The 20,570-nt window shown below is 39.5% G+C and overlaps 1 protein-coding gene across 3 annotated transcripts in view; it reads right to left on the bottom strand.

The window, feature by feature from the left end:
- Nucleotides 1-20,570, bottom strand: part of LOC123758764 (uncharacterized) — a 72,166-nt gene that overhangs the window by 3,550 nt on the left and 48,046 nt on the right. For 2 of the 3 annotated variants that reach the window (XM_045743423.2, XM_045743421.2), the window contains 4 exons: nt 1,548-2,650; nt 1,065-1,227; nt 726-916; nt 207-341 (listed from right to left, as the gene is read on the bottom strand). In XM_045743423.2, coding sequence (XP_045599379.1) covers nt 207-341; nt 726-916; nt 1,065-1,227; nt 1,548-2,600 — 1,542 coding nt within the window. In that variant the 5' untranslated portion in view covers nt 2,601-2,650. Of the gene's footprint in view, nt 1-206; nt 342-725; nt 917-1,064; nt 1,228-1,547; nt 2,651-17,171; nt 17,404-20,570 lie in introns of those variants that run through there. The other variant, XM_045743422.2, reaches the window with a different exon arrangement.

Here is a 20,570-nt window from a genome sequence, read left to right as displayed (position 1 = left end):
TAAAAGCAGGTGACAGTAAGATGAAAATGTTAGCTAATGACAGATATACTATTTTTGTCTAGATAATAGTATTTCATATGCTAATTTTCTGCAGTAAATATTGAAGTACTGTACTGTACTGAAATGCAGTCATGATATATACAATTTAAGCATTTAAAATTTATTAAAAATACATAATACTGTATTGTAATACAGGGTATACTTACATCAAGAGAGGCAAGGCAATACCAGCAGAAGACATGTTTACATTTCTTGCAGAGCATCTGTGCACAGCCTGCATCACGTTCAATTGGGACTTTGCAGGAGGGGCACCTCTTTATTGTATCATCATTAGGCACTGCCTGGTGAAACAAAGAGATATTATTATTAACAATAGGATTAATTAAATGTTTTCATATTTCTATCACTATACAGTACAAAATAATGGTTTCTCATTGTCAAGGACAGGAAGTTTGTTATGCTAGCCATCGAGTTGTTATAACTATGACACAACCCACAATTCAACATATTCCCCAGACACTTGTTTACTGCAAGGTGATTAGATAGATACAAGACACGTAAGAAAACACGCCCAAACGTCTCACGTATCCCCAGAATCAAACGCAGACCAACTGGTTACAACCACTGCACTATATTTCACTTTTAACTAAGACTAGACTACTAAGCAGCTTTCACTGTATGTCTAATATTGTACATATATTACAAATGAAAACATAAATTCTTACCAATGATTCAGCATTGTCTGCATGACAAGGCTGACTTGGATGCCATGGCTCGCTACAGGCAGCACAGAAGACTGCAGTGCACGTGGAGCAAGTGGTGCACTGTGGTCCCTCCAATTTGGAAATCGGCAAATTAACCACAGTCTCACAACCAGGCATTGGACACCATGTTCTGACTGGATCCCTGTCTATCTCTGTTTTAAAGAAATATTATATAAATAATACAGTGCCATAAAATTAGAATAATAGCGAAATACAAATTTTGTCAGGGATATGATTCCATTAGAAATATGGCTATTAATAATCTATTCACTCCAGTGTTATCACAGGAACTCTACAAACCTGTATTTTTTCTAAATTTCAGGTGAAGTTGATAGAGTTCACTGCCCACCAAATTCTCCATCTCTTCAAGGGTGAGCTCCCCACTACAATCACAGTTTGCATCAGGACATTCAATGATACTGTCACCTTCACGGATCTTCAGTGTAACATACACAGCCATGCACTATGGGAAACAAATAAATATTCATTACTTTTAAGATTACACAGCATAAAATATACACAATACTCTTTTACTCATCCTCATCTTTTATAGACATAAATATGTACAATGAATATTAGTAATACTGTACTAGTAAATGTAGCATGTTATAAGTTTTATCTTGAGCCTAGGGATAATACCTGCTATGATTGATATTTCACATAATATGATATAAATCTGGTTTTCTATAAGTCGCTTAGGTACCAGATACTTTGGTTAAATTAGCTTTCATTCTAGACAAAATAATGTCTCATATTTATATGAGGAATAAGCTTGTAACTTACATATTTGCAGAATCGGCATAAGCACTGTTGCAACTGGTACATTTCTTTAATGGAGACATCTGACAGGCAGAGCTTACAGAAGACTGTGTCTTGAGCAAGACCTGAGAAGCGTCTTGAGGCCATCGAGGCAGCAGAAGCGCAACGAGAACATCCACTACCTTCCCCTTCTAATTCCACCTGAGGAAACAACGTGCTCGAGTTCTTTCTTAGGCGTCGAAGATCGGATACAGTGGTAGGAGACTTGACAATAGTCATCTTATTAGATGCAAATACAGCTGATTTAGATGGTGACATGCGTCTGAGGAAATCTAACTTGTTACCCTTTTTCTCCTTTACAAGGCGTGTCTGTGCAGAATTGCCCGCAGTTGAGGACAACGCAAGAACTGTGTGGCACTTTCGGATAAGTGGTTCTGGTGATGCTGAATCCCCGTAGTTGGTTAAACTTTTGACAGATGCATCATGGGGTAGGTGGTCTCTAGACATCCCTTTTTTCTCCTTGGCTGAGCGAGACCCCTGTCCCGCCCGAAAGAAAGACTTCACGCGGGGCATGATTAGTTGTGATTGTGACTTGTTTAACCGGCGACTGGGATTGAATAGTTTGATAGCTGTAGGCGAGGTTAGTGCACGGTTAAAGGATGCAGTAGGTACCAGTGGCCGAAAGTTTGAAACGTTTTGGACAGGTGGACGAGATTGTTGGATTTCTGATGGTGGCTGATAGGTTGTGATGGTTGGTTGGATTGTGGCAGCTGGTGGATGGCTTATGACAGGTGACAAGTGATGTGTCACAAAATGTGGCTGGCAACTTGCTGTAGATATATGACTATGCAGAGGAGCAGGGCTACAGGCACCGTATGGCTTGGTGGGAGTAGCTCTCGCTAGAAGAGCTGCCCAACGAGATTCTTGACTTTGATCAGGTGGAAAAGAATTCCTATTATTTAGCTTAGTGGTGCGAGACTGGTGCAAGTTGGTTGGTGTGCGGGAGGCAGAGTGATGTAGTGGTGATGGTGATGCAGGCGTCTGTGGAAACTGTAGCAGCAGCGGGGTGGCGCTCATGATGACAAGCCCTGGCTGCACACCTCTTGGTGTACGATCACCTCAGTCCTCTGTAATGAAAAAGGAAGTATATTAAGTTTTCACACAGTCAAAAATGAGACGCTTTATAGCATAATCATTTAAGCTAGAATATATATAATGTTAATGGCACAAGCTCCAATGTTGTCACAGAACAAGATGCATTCTCAAAAGAAAAAGATATATAGGCAAAGATGGTCAGAGATGCATTAGGTTTCAAGGTTAAAAATTAGTCAATTATTCGAAGGTTAAATATGCTATTCGTGATTTTTCGTAGTTTTATTGAAAGTTTGGAGAACTTTAGACGTGCAGCAGACCAAAATTATAGAGGAAACTTCATTATGTAATTTCTTAATATCCATCACACAGGGCTTCAAGCCTAAACCTGCATTAATCCCAACTACATTTGTTGATCCCACAAGACTTTCTTAATTAGAGAATTTATCTTTGAAAAATATTGCAACCCTTATCAACCAGATCAGTGGTATACATGTTGTATACCTACCTGCTCATTATACACTAAATATACTTTAATCTTTATCTCTGCTAGAAATTAAATTAGTGTCAAATCCTCAGGATTAGGAATATTGAAGAGTATGACTATAAGATTCAGATAGTTGATAGCCCTACAGCCTCGAAAAACACCTCCAATAATTAAAAAACGAATGCCATCCAAAGTATGTGACTTTTATTTGACCACTACAGTTTTCTATAATGATATAATGCAACAAAATGATAACTCCAACTACTGCTTTTAGATCAGACTCCTTTGGAACTTTCTTAGCTTTCATTCTTATTCGCAAAAATGTTGTATAATCACATACAACTGTTAAAAATAATCATTACACAAAGAAACTTTGATACAAATCCGTTCTTACAGGGACACGATTGCAAATTATAGCTCTGAACGCACAACTCAAATTCAATTCAAATTCAAATAAGTTTACTGAGGTATAAATACACACAAAGGGACGAGGTAGCTCAAGCTATTCTCACCACGCTATGTAACATGTATGAGCACCCAACTTGTAGTGCTAACATACAAAAGTAATCATTCATAAGCATAATGCTAGCTATTTTTTTATATTATCTATAAAAACTTCAAAACTCCTTATGAATTATCGAAAACCCTAATATAAAAATTATAGCTTACCTACTCAGTATAGGTAACCTTCTCCTAGAGCCCAATGAACTAGCGTACGGAACATTCTTTACAACGGGTTAAATAGGTTAGCCAACTCGCGTACATTCCTCGCCTAAGGCTTTCATTCAGCAAAACTCCCCAAATATAAATAATAAATAAATAAATGTTTATTTAGGTAAGGTACATACAAAAGATTTTACAAAAATTGATAGATTTATAGATAGAGCTAGTACATACAATGCCTAAAGCCACTATTACGCAAAGCGTTTCGGGCATATACACACAGGCATCCCGAGGTAATCCAATTCAGCACTAGGAGCCAATCCCCAGACACTCTCTGAGCCAGCAGAGAGCAGCCACACCAACCCGAAGCAGGTCACTACAGGGAACGCCTTCTAGACGGTGCAGGAGAGGAGAGATGCTGAACAGGTTCCTATGACGCTGGATGACGTCACGGGCTGAGGAACGCGGCTGTATCTTGCAACAGTCCCTCCCCCCCCCCCATAAAAAAACTAGCCATACTAATCGATTTAGCAGAAAACACGATTAAACTCATTTTTCATAAGTTACTGACCAAACAGCATGACTTCATCAATGTTGTTTTTTGTTGCTAGTATGTAACAGTGTGAATAGCCTTGCAAAAACGTTTGACCTGAGGCTATAGTAAAACTACGAAGTCTGGAATTTGGAACAAAGGCTAACTTCAGACGCCAAAACATCAAATATAAAAGCACAAGTGAAAGCAAACGTTACAAAAAAATGGCTACATAAAACAGGCCACAAGCATCTTGATGACGTCAGAGCAAGAGATCAACACATGTCCTGGATACACAGGAGGCGGCGGGGTGGGGAGGCTGACATCACCAGTCAGTCCACTACGCATATCCCACTCAGCTGCGCCTAAAACAATTTCACTAACACGTAGCCCACTACGTGTCACACTGAGCTCCGCCTAACAACTTCACTAACTCAAAATTCAAACATAAAATGCACACACAAAAAAATTACACAAAAAAGAGCAAGGGTGAAATTACAAGTTGCTATGTAAAAACTAAATTGCACGTGAGAGGATGTAGCTTTTTTGTGTATGTTTATTTGGTGCATGTTATAACTTTTTTTGTTTAACATAGGAGCGAGTTTAAGATCATTACGAGTTCCTAGCTATGGAAAATGCTTAGGAACTGGCCATGTTGCAACAGCCTTGCTCATTCCACCCACACCCAACAATACTTTTTTTATATATTTAACTACCAGGCGTTGACCATGACAAACCTTTACTATCGCTAGAAATTGTTTGTCTACAATTTCATGAACTTTTCACATCCGACAGTTACTGATAAAATATACAACGCTGACAGCAACAAAATATTTCCCCTATCTCTGCCAATACAAAACAGGAAACGAAATTGTTACCATGCGAATGTAACAAATGAAATATGGTTATTAAATAATGTTAAGTTCCCAGCCCCATCTGGCAACACTTCAAAACACCTTGCAACTCTGCCACACCAACACCTCCCCCCCACTCACCAATCTCCCCCAACCCCCACTCACCCCCTTCCCCAACCCCCACTCACCCAGCTCCCCCAACCCCTACTCACCCCGCCACGCACACTGCGTCATCAAAACAGGTCCAGCAGCAAACTCCGACATCATTGCACCTTCCTTCCTCGGGTTAATGTATACCTTACTTGCAAAACCGTGTATTAAAATGTGAAGCTTCTTCAATTCGAGGACTTCCTGTACCTCCTTGAGTGGTGACGGTATTATCTAGTGTTACTACCTTATGTGTGTGTGTGTGTGCGTATTCCGCTTTTGTTGGGAGCGCACCAGATGGACCTGTGTTCTCCGAAGGGACGAGGCTATACCAAGAGCAACTCCTCGTCCCTCGGCACCTAGCAGTAACCACGTAACAAACTAAACAATGTTCTCCTTAATGCATCTATGTTAGAGAAAATATACTGAATTTTCGTATAGTTATGGTATTCGAAAAGTATATTTTCATACAACCTACATCATCGCGGTCACATCATCAAAATCACAGCAACAACTATAGCATCACCAGCTTCCTCGTGTGCAATACCTCTCAATATATGCTACTGTACTCACACAGATGAGGTATAGTCAAGGACGATGCATAAAACATCTTTCTAACCAAGAAATCCAGTCATTGCCAAGTCTGGCCATGTACAAAGGCAAGTGACCACGTATACTGCGCATCAGCACTATGTAAAGCAAGATTAGTGCAGGGTAAATATTCCGGGGAATAGTGAACATTAAAGTGTTAAATAAATGTGTGATACTCAGAAACATGGGATGCGTGTGTACAAAACCTATCCTCTATGTAAAATATACTCTTAGTATAATGAAAAAAATAATAAATAATATTAAAATAATTAATTAAAATATAGTTAATGATATATACTGTACACTGAGTATATTACTGTACACTGAGTTCGGGATTACTGTACTTGAATCCCGAACGATGTCCCCGAAAAACAGAGCCTCAACTGGTCCAAAGGTCGCGTGCCCACCACCTTCCAGCTAGTCAGTTAATTCTTTCTTGACCAACATGCCCAATAAAACAATCTGTTCCTTTTCCAACGACAGGCAACACAATAATGTAATAGACCAAATGCAGCCAACACAAAATACATGTTTTCCTCGCAGCTGCACAATAAGCTAGACGTTTGCATTTACATCCAAATACGTTAGCAATCACTTCTACATGGATTAATAAAAAACGCAAGCGTGTTCTTCCTCACCTAGGCTTACGGGCAAATATTGTCATGTGGCTTTTACCCAGACATTGATAGAAGTCCAAAAGTATCATTTAATAGTTATCGATGAGTATGAAAGGCAGCTGAATAACCGTGTAAGATTCTCCATCCCGTTTTCGCTGAAAACGAACAAGCAATGCAGTTCATTCATTAGGGACGGAATAATGTTTATTGATTATAGAATGAACATTGATTATTTTGCTTTGCCTATAGGAATTGAATATCACATAAATATGCAGGTTCGTTTTTCATTCACGCTTACATCAGTTATCATAATATTCCATTCGTTATTCGCTTCGAAGACGAAGAATTATTTTTCCAAAATATGAGAAAGTAATTTAGAAGAGAAAGCCCCAAGTCAGTATGACCATATACAACTTGGGGAAGTGGCACGAGGACAAGGAAACCAATGGGGATTGTACAGAAATAGAGTCCAGCCACTTAGACCATCGGGGGGATCGAACGACCTTGCAAGAAGCGAGCTGTTGCTCTACCGCCCAGTTCAAGTGGATAGTATCAAAATATAAGACAGCACTATGCCAGATTTTAAGTCTGAGCTGAAAATATCTGCGACGATTACTAGCTTACAATTAGCAAATTCAGACATTGGCTTAATCTAATTCAAAGCTTCGACCATGATCATAATGAGTAGTCCTTACAGTCAAACTATTACGAATAAGTAAGAATGACCAACGGAAAGGATGTAACTATTATAGTTATAATTTTCAAGGCCAGGCAAGGTCGGCGATGACGCCTCAATGGCGTCACGATCCAATATTGAAAGATTCATGTGCACTTCTACTCTCGCACCCAAGTTCCCATGAACAATGACACGCCAGACAAGTGACAGTTTTGACTTTTAGGTCATGTGATGAAGTCTTGTTATTATTACTATTGTTGTTATTCCTTAAGATAATCTAAATCAATATTTCTCTCGGATACACTGACAGTTAGGCACCTATTTCCAAACTTCCCGTATAGACTTTCACCAAACAGCATTCAGAGACAAAAACAAGCTTGAAATACTGCCTGTTAAGCAATTTGCACCAATTTCACTGAACGACCAGCCTATTATGTCTTAAACTTGGCATTTCCTTTACCAGGCATACTTGTGTAAAGGAGGAAATGTATATGTTTATCTCTCAGAATGTTTGATAATATGTTTATTGTTTGTGATGTGTGTCTATGTATGTATTAAAACGATGTACTAAACGGGGTGAGAAGAGCTTGAGCTACCTCATCCCTTTGTCTGTATTTTACCTCAATAAACTTATTTCAATTTCAATTTACCAGGCATACATCTCTCCATAACTGCGCTATTTGTCTTTTTATCTGAATTGCATGTTAATTTGGGCTCAAAACATTATTTTCTTGTAATGTGTTCCAAACATGGAACAGTATAAATAAAAAGAATATACAACTGCAATTTAAACACTGAAATTTGTAAAACATTTGTAAAAAATAAAATGAGAGGGGAAGCTGAATCCATATTTCGCTGTTTCAAATAAAAATATGGCAGCCTAATAGGTTTAGGAACAAGTACAGCAGTTGATCGATAGTTGACATGTGGGTCAAAAGAGCTGAAGCTCAACCCCAGCAAGCACAACTAGGCGAGTTCACACACACCACACGAGTCCAGGGATAAAACATGACGGGGGCGTTGGGAGGACTTCCCACGCTCTGCAGCAATCGATGACTATGTCAGAAATGATAGAGAAACCCACCACCACGCATTGCACTCACGCACGCACGCACGCACGCACGCACGCACACACACACACACACACACACACACACACACACACACACACACACACACACACACACACATATGATAGAGCCCAATAGGCTCAGGAATCTGTACACCTGTTGATTGACGGTTGAGAGGCGGGACCAAAGAGCCAGAGCTCAACCCCCCACAAACACAACTAGGTGAGTACACACACACACACACACACACACACTGCTTACACTGAGCTTCACAACCCCACTCTCGCCCCCTAGTGCTTGTAATTATAACAGCTCACCATGAATCCACACTGAACGCTTACAACATAACTTGCGCAATATCAATTAAAGTTTATTTTGCTAATTCAAGTAAATTCAACAATAAATATCAATATGTACTGTATTTTAAGTAAATTTTATAACTTTTTTTGGGTAATTTCAAATGAGTCAAGTGTGGGCTAATGCCTATTGATTTTTTCTATAAACTATAACTCCAACGAGGAAATGCGTTGTTCCTGAGAGTAAATACAGGATGTTGCAGCGAGGAAGGGAAAATATGTTGTGGAGAAGAATGTGGCCTCACCGACCTACGGTGCATGGTAACAGGATACACAGGCACTCAACAATACAAATTATGCCATTAACGAGACATATTATGGCCCGTGACTTTGGAGACATGTTCCTAATAGGGGGGTGTTTATATCTGCAATAAATACTAGGCAAGGCGTTAAGCCCCTTCTAAATACGTTCTTTGTTTGACAAGTTGCGAGTCAAACTTCCAATTCAGAAGTGACTGCTTTGGCTCGAACTGCCAATACTTTGTGTGGCCTTCATACTCCAATTCATAATATCGAACCCTGTTCATTTCAAGTTACATTCACGATGTTATTCCTCATGAATCATCCGGACGAACTTGTGTATAACTATATGAGGTTCCTTTTTGGTAGGTTCTTGTCGAGGTAGTCACGAGCCACTTTCGCTCATAATGCTCTTGTCTTACAAGCCAGAGCTAACACGGGAATCCTTAACAATGTTCCTTGTTCCAAAATTTCCACCATATATTAAAACCCTTGCGTCTAATAATGTGTAAATCTTATGACTGGTTCGCGATACACTCAGTCATAATTAGTACAGCCTACGCATAGTTTTATGTAAGGTATGACAATTGCGGTAGTTGTTCTAACAAATTATCCACATAAAATCAGTAGTAGCCTATTTACTATGACCAGTCTCTGATATACGCATGATACCCCTTTCCCAAATCCCTTTAATCGACAGTTACATGCTGCACGGTTTAGAAAACCATAAGTGCAGAGGAATAGGCAAAAACTGCATACTAAATTAGCTTCACACCCATGTATTATTTATACATTTGCCCTGAAACGTACCATACAGTCATGCGACTTTATCCCGAGGTGGCTTTTAGTAAAAAAATTCAATTCAATCCTGGATAAGATTAACGGGTGTAAAAATGTGAAAAGACGCGTTTGAGGTGATGTCGATGGAGTCTGAAGTCAGAGAAGAGCCCGTCAAAATACTGGCACCAAAGATTTGCATAATCCCAAATTTGGCTTCCAAAAATGCTCGTTCAAGGTTAAAATATTACTCCTCAGAGGAGGTGGATTATTCCCAATACTGGGTTGGTGTGTGTAATTACCTAAGTGGAGTTACAGGATGAGAGAGCTACGCTCGTGGTGTCCCCGTCTTCCCAGCTATAGAAGGCATCCGTCAGTCTCAGGAGACTATACTGTACCTCGCTTATGCGCTTATCACATCAACATTGCAAAAAAGGGGTTATTCTGTCATTTGCTATCAATATACTGTAAATTATTACTGAATTCGTATCGATAATCTAAACGGGCTGCGTCGCTTCCACTTCTGATATTGTTACTGCTGCAAATATTGATTTGCTGCAGAGGGTTTGTATAATTTATTGCCAGCTTTCCATGAACTTCCAAGCTAGTGAGTTACATTCAGTGTCTCGTATAATTTATTAGAACTAAATCCAACCGTTTCAATTGAATACTGCAATAGTGCATTTGTTACACAAGTAGGTCTGCAGTACTTAAACCATGAATTCATGTTTATTGGATTATTTCCAACCCAAACTAAATTTAAAAGGAAGAAACAGCAGGTATAACGAAGTCCACCATTGAAAAAGAAGCTACCATAAAGCTTCACATCATCTTTATACCTAATATAAAAGTTAATAATTAAGCACACGACAAGCACATTTATGAACATATATTCACAAAGAACATATTAAGTGAATGTCCCACACAACCAAACATTCTCCAAACCAAGCAACCAACACTACAAATAACAGATGGCTCGCGTTTCTCAATGAATGAAAATAAAGCTCGTGTCACCACCTTGAACGAAACCGAGGAGCCCGACTGTCAGATACAATGAAGATTCCTCACACACTTTCATAACATGATATCAGAGGCAGAGCGACTGAGTTGGACCGCACCTCTTGCCGCCAATTCCCGTCACTCAGCGTTGATTCTAACTGTCACAACCTTAGCCCCCCCCCTCTCTCTATCCCTCTCCATACCTGGCAACTGACCCTCCTGCTTAAATCTTTTGGGTCTCTTTACTAAATACTAAATAAAATACTAAATACAAATACAGCGTTTTAGTCTTTACAATTTGCACTGCCCACATCAGTGACCCAACTGAGGTGCGCTAATAGAATTAAGGGGCCCATCAATTTCTACACATTACCGGCCTAATGAACATCAGCCTCGATAGGTTATGTAGGCTGATCTTGATGTATATGCTTATAATTTGGCAAACAACTGCAAATTTGACGATTGTCTGATATATTGACAATTGCAGGAGTAAACAATGATTTTAAAATAATACAGAAATCCAATAGCAGTTCTACTGACAGCACTTACTCCTTTATTAATCAAATTGATGAAACAAGCTAACATAATATATATCATTGTCTCACAGTAAAGAGAGGCTTTTATTAAGTTACATTAAGATTTATTAAGAACGATACAAAAAATGAGCATAATGCCACAATATATCAAGCTTTGAGGCCTAGCAGAAAAACTCAGTAAAAACTGAGGATGCAACTTGTCTTTAAATGACTGTTGTTTGTTCAAAATTACTTAATAAAGGATGAAATAAAGGAAATTAAATTATACATACATACATTCAACAAAATTGTATTAACAGGCTGTAAGACATAATCTTAAAAACACTTGGAATATAATAGTAAGCTCTTCAGACTGGCCCTAAAGTGAGTTTACATAAAATTTGACCCGGCAGGATCATAGAGAAGCCCTACCTTATCGATCCATTACCTTCTTTAATGAATTTGCAACTTCTTGTGTCCGACTCCACACGCTGGGGGTCGGCTGAGGGCTCAAATTAGTGTTTTTTTTCACAGCTTCCACTAAAAGGGCATTCTGCTTATGTAAAATATATATGTGTTTGTCTGGTTCTCTTTGGAATTTAATTACACACTTTAAAAACAGTCCGTAAAATATTAGCTTTATGCTCAGACACAATCCATTACTTTCACTAAATGAATAAAAACTGTTAAAATGTATCCATGAGACGGTATATATAATGAATACCTTTCCTAGCCATTCCACTAATCAAGCGAGGCGATATGGAGTTGATTATGTATACGTTTACTCAGAATAATGCAAACCTAAATTAACATTATGTCTAGATAGAATAAAAAAAAAAGCCGTTTCTCCTTCCAAACTGCACAACATCCTCCATTAACTGAGCTCAGAATACACTGGCTTCCCCCGGCTAAATTGGACCGCCTGACGCTCGCATGTCCCCAAGATTGCTAGCCTAACCTCTGCTTCTGTTATGCTCCAACACGAAAATCACCGCTCAGCTGGGTTAGGTTGGCTACGCACGGGACATAGCAACACACGTTAAACTAACTTTATGAGAGAGACTTTCAAGATCGGGGATAGGAATGATGACTTAGTTTTCCTTGAGGCTAGCCTACCTGTTAAAAAATTTAAATCAACAAATAAATTACGAAAGGAACACAAACACGTAAAAGCATGTAGAGAATAAGTCAAGAGTACGCGGATCTAATTTAAGGAGCCCTGATAGGAGTCAGTAAACCCCACCATCTTGCTGCCTGACTCCCAGTACCCAGTAACTCACAGCGGTGAGGCTTTCAAGTCTAACAAGGGTCGCGGGCGAGGGAGAAAAAGTAGTCTTTCTAGTACTGATTCGATAGGCCGTGATGTGACATGGATAGTCGTAAAAGATCTGCCATTTGGTTACGGAGCATATAATCGCAACTGTAAATTCAATATTGGATAAACAGGTCAGTGAAATATGTTATTGATGTATTCAAAGCAGTCGTTTGAATATGTGCTAGTTCTGAGATTAACTCTATAAGCAACAAGAAATCACACCTGTCCGCCATAATTATTCACACAATATACACACCAATCAATTTTGCTACAACACATTACCTCTTCAATAATATAATATAAGCCATCACGAAGGATTTGCTGCAGTTGCCTAAACGAGAGCATCTAGACACAACCAAGCAACCTTCTCACGCACAGTCATTTTCCTTACTGCACAACAACCCCCTTTTACTCTTGCTAGTTGCTACAACTGTTTAGTCTCCTGCTGATGCGAGGAAGGAAGGAAGGACTAGTATGTATAACAAGGGTTTCAATTAATAAAACTGCATGCATCACATAAACTAATAGCAACAGCCAGGAGTGTCACTGTAGTGGGGTTGCTTGTGTAGGTGGCTGGGAGAAACTCACTCCGTTCTCTTTATTTGCCACAACGTACAAAATACAAAGTGTTAACGAAACCAGAAACGTACGAACCTAAGCCACCCACCTAACTTAATTTAACATACGATACATAGTAAATGTAGATATTTGTGTGCCGTTGTTTTCATAATATTTTATAATTTACATGTTTGTATGAATGAGAAGAAAATGTAACAAAAAATATTATAGATTTACTAGCCTAGGCCACTCCCCGGTCCCTGATTATTCCAATAATCACCTTGGTGGATATTAAACAAGGGAAGAATCGCGCCACCCAAAACCCTGCTGAGCCGATGGGAAGGTGAAGTAACTAACGAGTGTTGACCAGACCACACACTAGAAGGTGAAGGGACTAACTAACGAGTTTATTTCAGTCTCCCTGCCACTCTGGCCAGCACCCTTCTCAGTCAGTAACCAGCAGGTAACGCCACCGCCGCGAACCTGTTTCATAAAGGACACGCCACACTTCGCCAGGAAGCTGCGTGCAGCGTTGGCTGACCATGACCTTGAATGGAGGTTAAGGACCTGAGGGTTTGCGGCCAGGCGAGTGGAGAGAAGTGGTAGAAGGGCAAAATAATATTATTTGCAATTACAAGAGGCGGGGTAAGACACGAATGGTAGCGTGGAATGGTAGGAGTCATTTAACAGATGTTTTGAACTAAAAAATGTAATAAAAATGTGTGAAAAGGTCAGTGATAGGTAAGAAAATATGTAATGATAAAAGTGTGTAGAGGGAGGTCAAAATTATACGATAAAACAATAGCCAGTTCTTAGTAGAAAGTCACTAAACTGTACTGTACTTATTTATCTTTTCCAAAAAATAAGGTAAGAAGTTATGCTCACTTAGGTTCATTATTAACGAAAACCTACTATTCACGGCTGGGTTTAAATTCTTGTATGCTGCCTTTCTTGTGGGATTATGACAGTTTCCAAACTTCAGAGTTAAGACCTGAAACGAGACTCTGGCGAGTGATAAACATTGGATAACATTGGCCAAGTTTCCTTACGTCTGATGCATCTGTTCCCTAGGCAGTAGGCAAAATGGGTACCAGAGAGTTAAGCAACTTTTTTGGGGGGTTGCATCCTGAGGAAGGTCAGTAATTGGTACAGGGGCAAGCCTAACACGTTTCAAGTTCCAACAGCGGAAAATAACATATGGAAAACAGCACGAAATGGATGCAGACGTACAGCGAACGCCTGACAATATAAATACCGAAGCAATTCACGATATTACTCTGTAGCCCAAATGACACGCTCTTGCAGGTTATAGGTTAGGGGATTTATTTAGGTTAACGTGTGCTTACAGTATGGTATAAATATACATAATACATTGGCTTAAACAGAACAAGGATGACCTTTGTACAAGATTACATGAACCCTCCATCCCCTCCAGATAATTGTGATAATCTGAAGCTGGGTCATGGCATGGAAGGTAAATTGTCGAAAATTACTTTTAATTATCGTTGATTAATGTCGAGGGTAGAATTATGCTGGTAAAATCGATTAAAATTCGCGTCATAAACAAGAACATTAGACGAGGGAGAGGAGGAAGAGGAGGAATAAGGAGAGAGAGAGAGAGAGAGAGAGAGAGAGAGAGAGAGAGAGAGAGAGAGAGAGAGAGAGAGAGAGAGAGAGAGAGAGAGAGAGAGAGAGAGAGAGAGAGGAGAGAGAGGAGAGAGAGAGAGAGGAGAGAGAGGAGAGAGAGGAGAGAGGAGAGAGAGGAGAGAGGAGAGAGAGGAGAGAGAGGAGAGAGAGAGAGAGAGAGAGAGAGAGAGAGAGAGAGAGGGGGGGGAGGGGTTGGAGCTAAGGGGCCGATAAAGAAGAAAGAGGTGGAGGAATGGGGGGTTGGAGCTAAGGGGCCGATAAAGAAGAAAGAGGTGGAGGAATGGGGGGTTGGAGCTAAGGGGCCGATAAAGCGGAGAGGTGGGGAACACAATGATGATACAAAAATACAATATTCTTCATGTGTATATACCTCCAAATACTTTTTAGATTAATTCAAATACAGTATTTTTAATATAAAAATATTTTCATAAGTGGAAGAGTGAGAGACGAGAGTAAACAACAAGACAAGACAGACATCCACTCTTCTGGGTAACGTCAGTGCCTTCTGCAGTGTGTTCCCTGCCAGCGCCTCCTACGTCTGGCAACACGACACTCGATAAACAAGATGCATCTCTCAGAAAGTAAACTTTGTTTTTTTCTATTTCCTATTGCATACGAACACGTAGGTTAAATTAATACCACAGCCAAGGTGCACTAATACATCTGATAAAGATAGGGACCATGCTTACGAAAACATACTGCAATGCTTATCAGAGAGGCAGTAGGCTTGTGAAATAATTTTCATAATATATAAATTGTTTAGCAAGGTACAAAATTAAATTTATGTACAAAAACACATTACAACAGTACAACATATAAATATAAAAATGCAGACGCTTGAGAAACCTTCCCGCTGCAAGAGAGAAAAAATATTCTCTGCGGCAGAGAGCTAACCCCTTTGGAAATCCATATTGTGATCCAGTGGTCTGCCTGGGCGTTACAAATCACGTTTGTTCATGCCACCACTCTGTGCAGTGGCACGGGCTCACAGGTGATTTGTGTTGTGGCCCTTTGGACTCTGCCAGAGTCCACTGGCATTCGTGGGACCCGCCAGCCAGTGATCTGTCACGCCGACCTTCATGTGTGTCCATCTTTCATCGGTAATGGAATGCTGCTGTATATTTTCTAACTTTATAAAGTATTAGTTATAGGTCACGAAAAGTAAGACAGTATAGCAGAGATACGCAAAATGTGTTTGAAGGGATGTCTGGAAACATCCTACGCGTTCGTCAGTCTCTGTGGATAGTAATTCCTTAGTTTTGCTTCTATGTAAATCTAATATTTTGACAAATTTAAAAGTTTGAGGGTTTGTTTTTTATATCCAATATAGTGTGGGTGTTATTTCAAGGTTAAACAATTACTTGTCGTTCAATTTCAAGGATATAACCAGAGCCTATGTTAAACGTTGGCTTATTGCTAAATGTATTTTTGCTGAGTTTTATTTAATCAATAGGCTGCTCATATTGGGTCCACTCTTAGAGTTGCACCAGCAATAATCATATCCGATCCAGTCCCAGAATGGCACCAACTACAATACTTACACTCTTCAGAGCCCCAGAGCGGCCCTAACAACACTACTCTCACTCAGTCGGGCCCTAAAGTGGCACCAACTACAATATCTACACTCTGTATAGCCTCAGAGGCACTAACAACACTACTCTCACTCAGTTGGGCCCTAGAGTGGCACCAACTACAATATCTACACTCCGTATAGCCTCAGAGGCACAAACAACACTACTCTCACTCAGTCCCTCCACAGTGGCACCAACTACTATACTCACACTCAGTAGAGCCCCACAATTCAACCATCTACAATAAATCTTCCCAGGGCGGAAGATACGTGCAGGTTCTTCGGGTACCTTCCAAGAGGGAATTCGCATGCACCTGTGCAATTAACTCTTACCTGACGTACGCTGCCAGGGTAACTGACGTCTCGGCCCTGACTGCATTGCCTTGTTATTTGGCTGTACCGCCCAAGGGCATTGAAGCGGAAATGGTTAAGATGAATTTATGTTTATAATTAAGTTTTGATATCGGGGTTTTAATGAAGATTTTTTCAAGTCATTGGGGCTTAGTAGATATAAGAAAAAACGACTTTGATAAATATTTTAAAAGTGTTCCATTAATCAGAGTGAATCTCAATAATTAAAACACGATCTCTCCCTCTTGCCACGTTACTATGATTAGATATTTTCCATATTTCATTACGTCTGCCTTGCTCCCTGTCAACTGTATTATTATATGCGTGAGCTATTACAATTACCTAAATCTCCAGATTTACCTTTGCTTATCCCCCTTTGGCATTAAAGCCACTTTCTCTTCTTCAGTAGCCAATAGATAAAATAACATGTGTCTTCAGGTTCTTTGACACTCTGCATTATCGCGTTTCTCTCCCATTCATTCTCCAAAGTTACCCACACCGTCCAACACATCCCATAACGCCCACTCCATAGGCAAGGTGTACTGTACTTAAAAGCCAATCAAACCAACGCACTACGCCATCATCACCTACTTTCAAATATCCAGCGAAGCCTTCTGCCGTTCAAGACATAGCCACTGCGGCCTTCTCCAGCTAAACCACCGGGTCGCCACACATCACAATCCACCGGTTAAGCACTCGGACATCACTCAGTATCTCCTTCAAACCCCAGTCAAGAGGTTACGCATGGGCGAAGGCAGGGAGGAGCGCGAGACGGTACACTCCAGCAGGTCGGGCTGCAACTAGAGGTTGGATAGCACCCCACACGGTACCAAGGCTCGCTAAATATTGATCCAGCCAACCACCACCACCACCACCACCACTACTCCCTCTCTCCTCCTCCTCCTCCCAACAGGCAGGATTCCCATTGTTACATCTTCCAAACTTGTTGATTGCTGCAGTGCTTTTGTGATTTGTCATGTAGCTTTTCAAGCATATTTATCACCTTTTCATGGAGTGGAGGCATGATTTGTATTAATTAACAAAACGTGATTCCCATTTACAATAACATCGTTATGTCACATTATTACAATTAAGGGAAGGGAATTATATATATATATATATATATATATATATATATATATATATATATATATATATATATATATATATATATATATATATCTTCACCCTTCACTTCAGAAGGGTGAAGATGTATTATTAAATACAAAAGTACTTAAGGAAATTCCTGTTTCAATTCTTCCTCCGTGGTCTGACACTCACATTTTTCATCACGTTAATTTTCGTGATTTACACACACATATATATATGTGTAGATATATGTGTATTATGATATAGTGTACAAAACACTACACAAATCCTTTATAATAAAAAAATAAGGCCTAATAGTTACAAATATTGTTACTATGCCGTGTATAAAAGTACATTATATATCACCTAACCATAATGTTGTACAAGTTCTAGTAAGTTTATTATACAACTAGACTAAATATAGAAGTGAGAAAAGGCACGGGGAAGGGAAGGGAATTATCTGGGGGGGGAAAGCGTCAAGCCATTACGACTATATAGCACTTGGAAGGGGTCAAGATAAGGATTTGGGATGGGACGGGGGGAAAGGTAATGGTGAAGGCACGGAATCAAGAGATAAACTAAGGAACAAGCAGACGAATATATTAAATGAGGGCGGGGGAAATGTTTAACTCGTAAACAGAAAGTGTTTTTTTTAGGACAGGAAAAGGAATGAGATTAGAACCTACGAAATAGGGAACCCCGCAACTGACCTGTTTATCCATAAGGTATAGGAGTGCAACATTGAGGTCGGACTGAGCAGAGTACAGTACATAGAATGAAGAGTGATAGAAAGACTTAAAGAAAGAAAAGATAAAAAGAAAAGAAAGATAGAAAGACTGACGATATGCTCCACCCATGCTCTCTTGAGCGAATGTGCAGATAAACTGCTTAATAAACAAGAGGCGAAAGATTACAAATAAGGATATTTGGAGTAAAGAGAAAGAAATTCAGAGTAGGAAGGAAAGGCGTAAGGAGCGCCTCTGCCAGTAGGGATTATAAGCTAGATCGTAGAAGACGAGGACGATACTGTACAAATATTGCAAACTCCGTGGCGGCCAGAGAAAGGGTAAGGAAGAGGAGGATAAGAGAATATATTGTTAGGGGGGTGAGTGCTAAATTGCATACATCGACTTAAATTACAGGCTGTGCAGCTTTAATTCCACCTGCCACCCTTTTGGAGACCCAATGTAACTGTTTTGTGGTTACAGCTTCTGTATGATATATTTTACATTTGCATATATATATATATTACATATGTATATATTATATATATATATATATATTATATATATTATATATATATATATGCAGAATAACCACATATGAAAAATAGAAAATGCTTAACGCGTTTTCGGCTAATTCGCCTTCATCAGAGCAAAGTAGAATGAGGATAAGATTGCTGATCAGACCTTTATATCCGCCTGGGCAGATCACCTGACCACCAAAAATAAGTGGAGGAAAGGAATTATAAGAAAGAAGGTAATTGCAGAAGGCCTATTGGCCCATACAAGGGCCAATTATTAGTTCTGTTGGATCTGTGGCATATAGACTTTCCAAATGGCTTGTCCAAGTCTTGTCTCCAGTAGTAGGTTCCATATCCAACTCACACATAACAAACAACTTGGACTTGGTTAACAAGTTGTCAAGTTTGAAATTAAATTATGATTTTAAACTTGTGAGTTTTGATGTGACGGCTTTGTTCACTAGGGTTCCTGTTGATGATCTGTTGTCATTCTTACGGGATCTACTCCCAAGGTATAATTTAACTTTGCCTACTAACACCATTATTGAACTTATAAAATTGTGCATTAAAGATAATTATTTCAGCTTTAATGATTCATTTTATAAACAAACATTTGGCATGGCGATGGGTAATCCCCTCTCCCCTGTTTTGAGCAATCTGTACATGGAATGTTTCGAAACAAATATCCTTCCCAGGATTTTACCCTCAAATTTGCTTTGGTACAGGTACGTTGACGATATTTTGTGCCTGTGGCCGGTTAATCATGACGAAACTGATTTTCTCAATCACATCAATTCGCTGGTTCCGTCAATTAAATTCACAATTGAGAACGAAGTGAATGGTGTTCTGCCTTTTTTAGACATCATGATTCATAGAATTGGTAGAAGTTTCAAATTCAATGTGTATAGGAAACCTACCAATGTGTGCTCGTATGTACATTTCTATTCAAATCATCATGTTCAGGTCAAGCGGGCAGTTTTTTCTGGTATGTTCCTCAGAGCACTGAGAGTTTGTAGTCCGGAATTTTTCGATGAAGAAATAGCAAATATATTTGAAATTGGGAAGATGTTAAAATACCCAAAATCGATCTTGGATCTTGCGTTTGGTCAAGCAAAAAGGACTTTCTACAAACAGACTACTAAGTCGAAACCAGAACTGAAAAATTCGTTGGTATTACCATATTCTGAGGGTCTAGTAAATCTTGCCCCAGCCCTGAAGATCCTTAATATTAATTTAGTGTTCAAAAATGATAATACAGTTAAGTCCATGTTAATTAAGAACTCGCCCTCGTCTGTAGCAGGTTGTGTGTATTCCATCCCTTGTAATGAGTGTGCATGTGTTTACATCGGCCAGACAGGTAAAACTCTTTCCTCGCGTTTAAAACAGCATTCATACGCTATTCGTACAGCCCAGCAATCCAGTGCATTGTATTTACATTCCAGTTTATGTAATCATTCTATCGACTTCACAGGGGCAAAATGTATTGTTAAAAGTAAGGATTTTGTTGAACGAAACGTGATCGAGTCTGCCCTGATCAAACATTGTAACAACAGCCTTAATGTGAGCCCCGGTATGTACAAGTTGGATCCCTATTTAAGCCTCAATATAGCACGTCAAAACAATATAGCAATCATTTAAACACGTATGGCACTTGGAGA

The sequence above is a fragment of the Procambarus clarkii genome, chromosome 31, assembly GCF_040958095.1.
Source record: "Procambarus clarkii isolate CNS0578487 chromosome 31, FALCON_Pclarkii_2.0, whole genome shotgun sequence".
NCBI lineage: Eukaryota > Metazoa > Arthropoda > Malacostraca > Decapoda > Cambaridae > Procambarus > Procambarus clarkii.
Note: the sequence above shows the minus strand (reverse complement) of the source record. Positions and strands in the feature narration are given on the sequence as shown.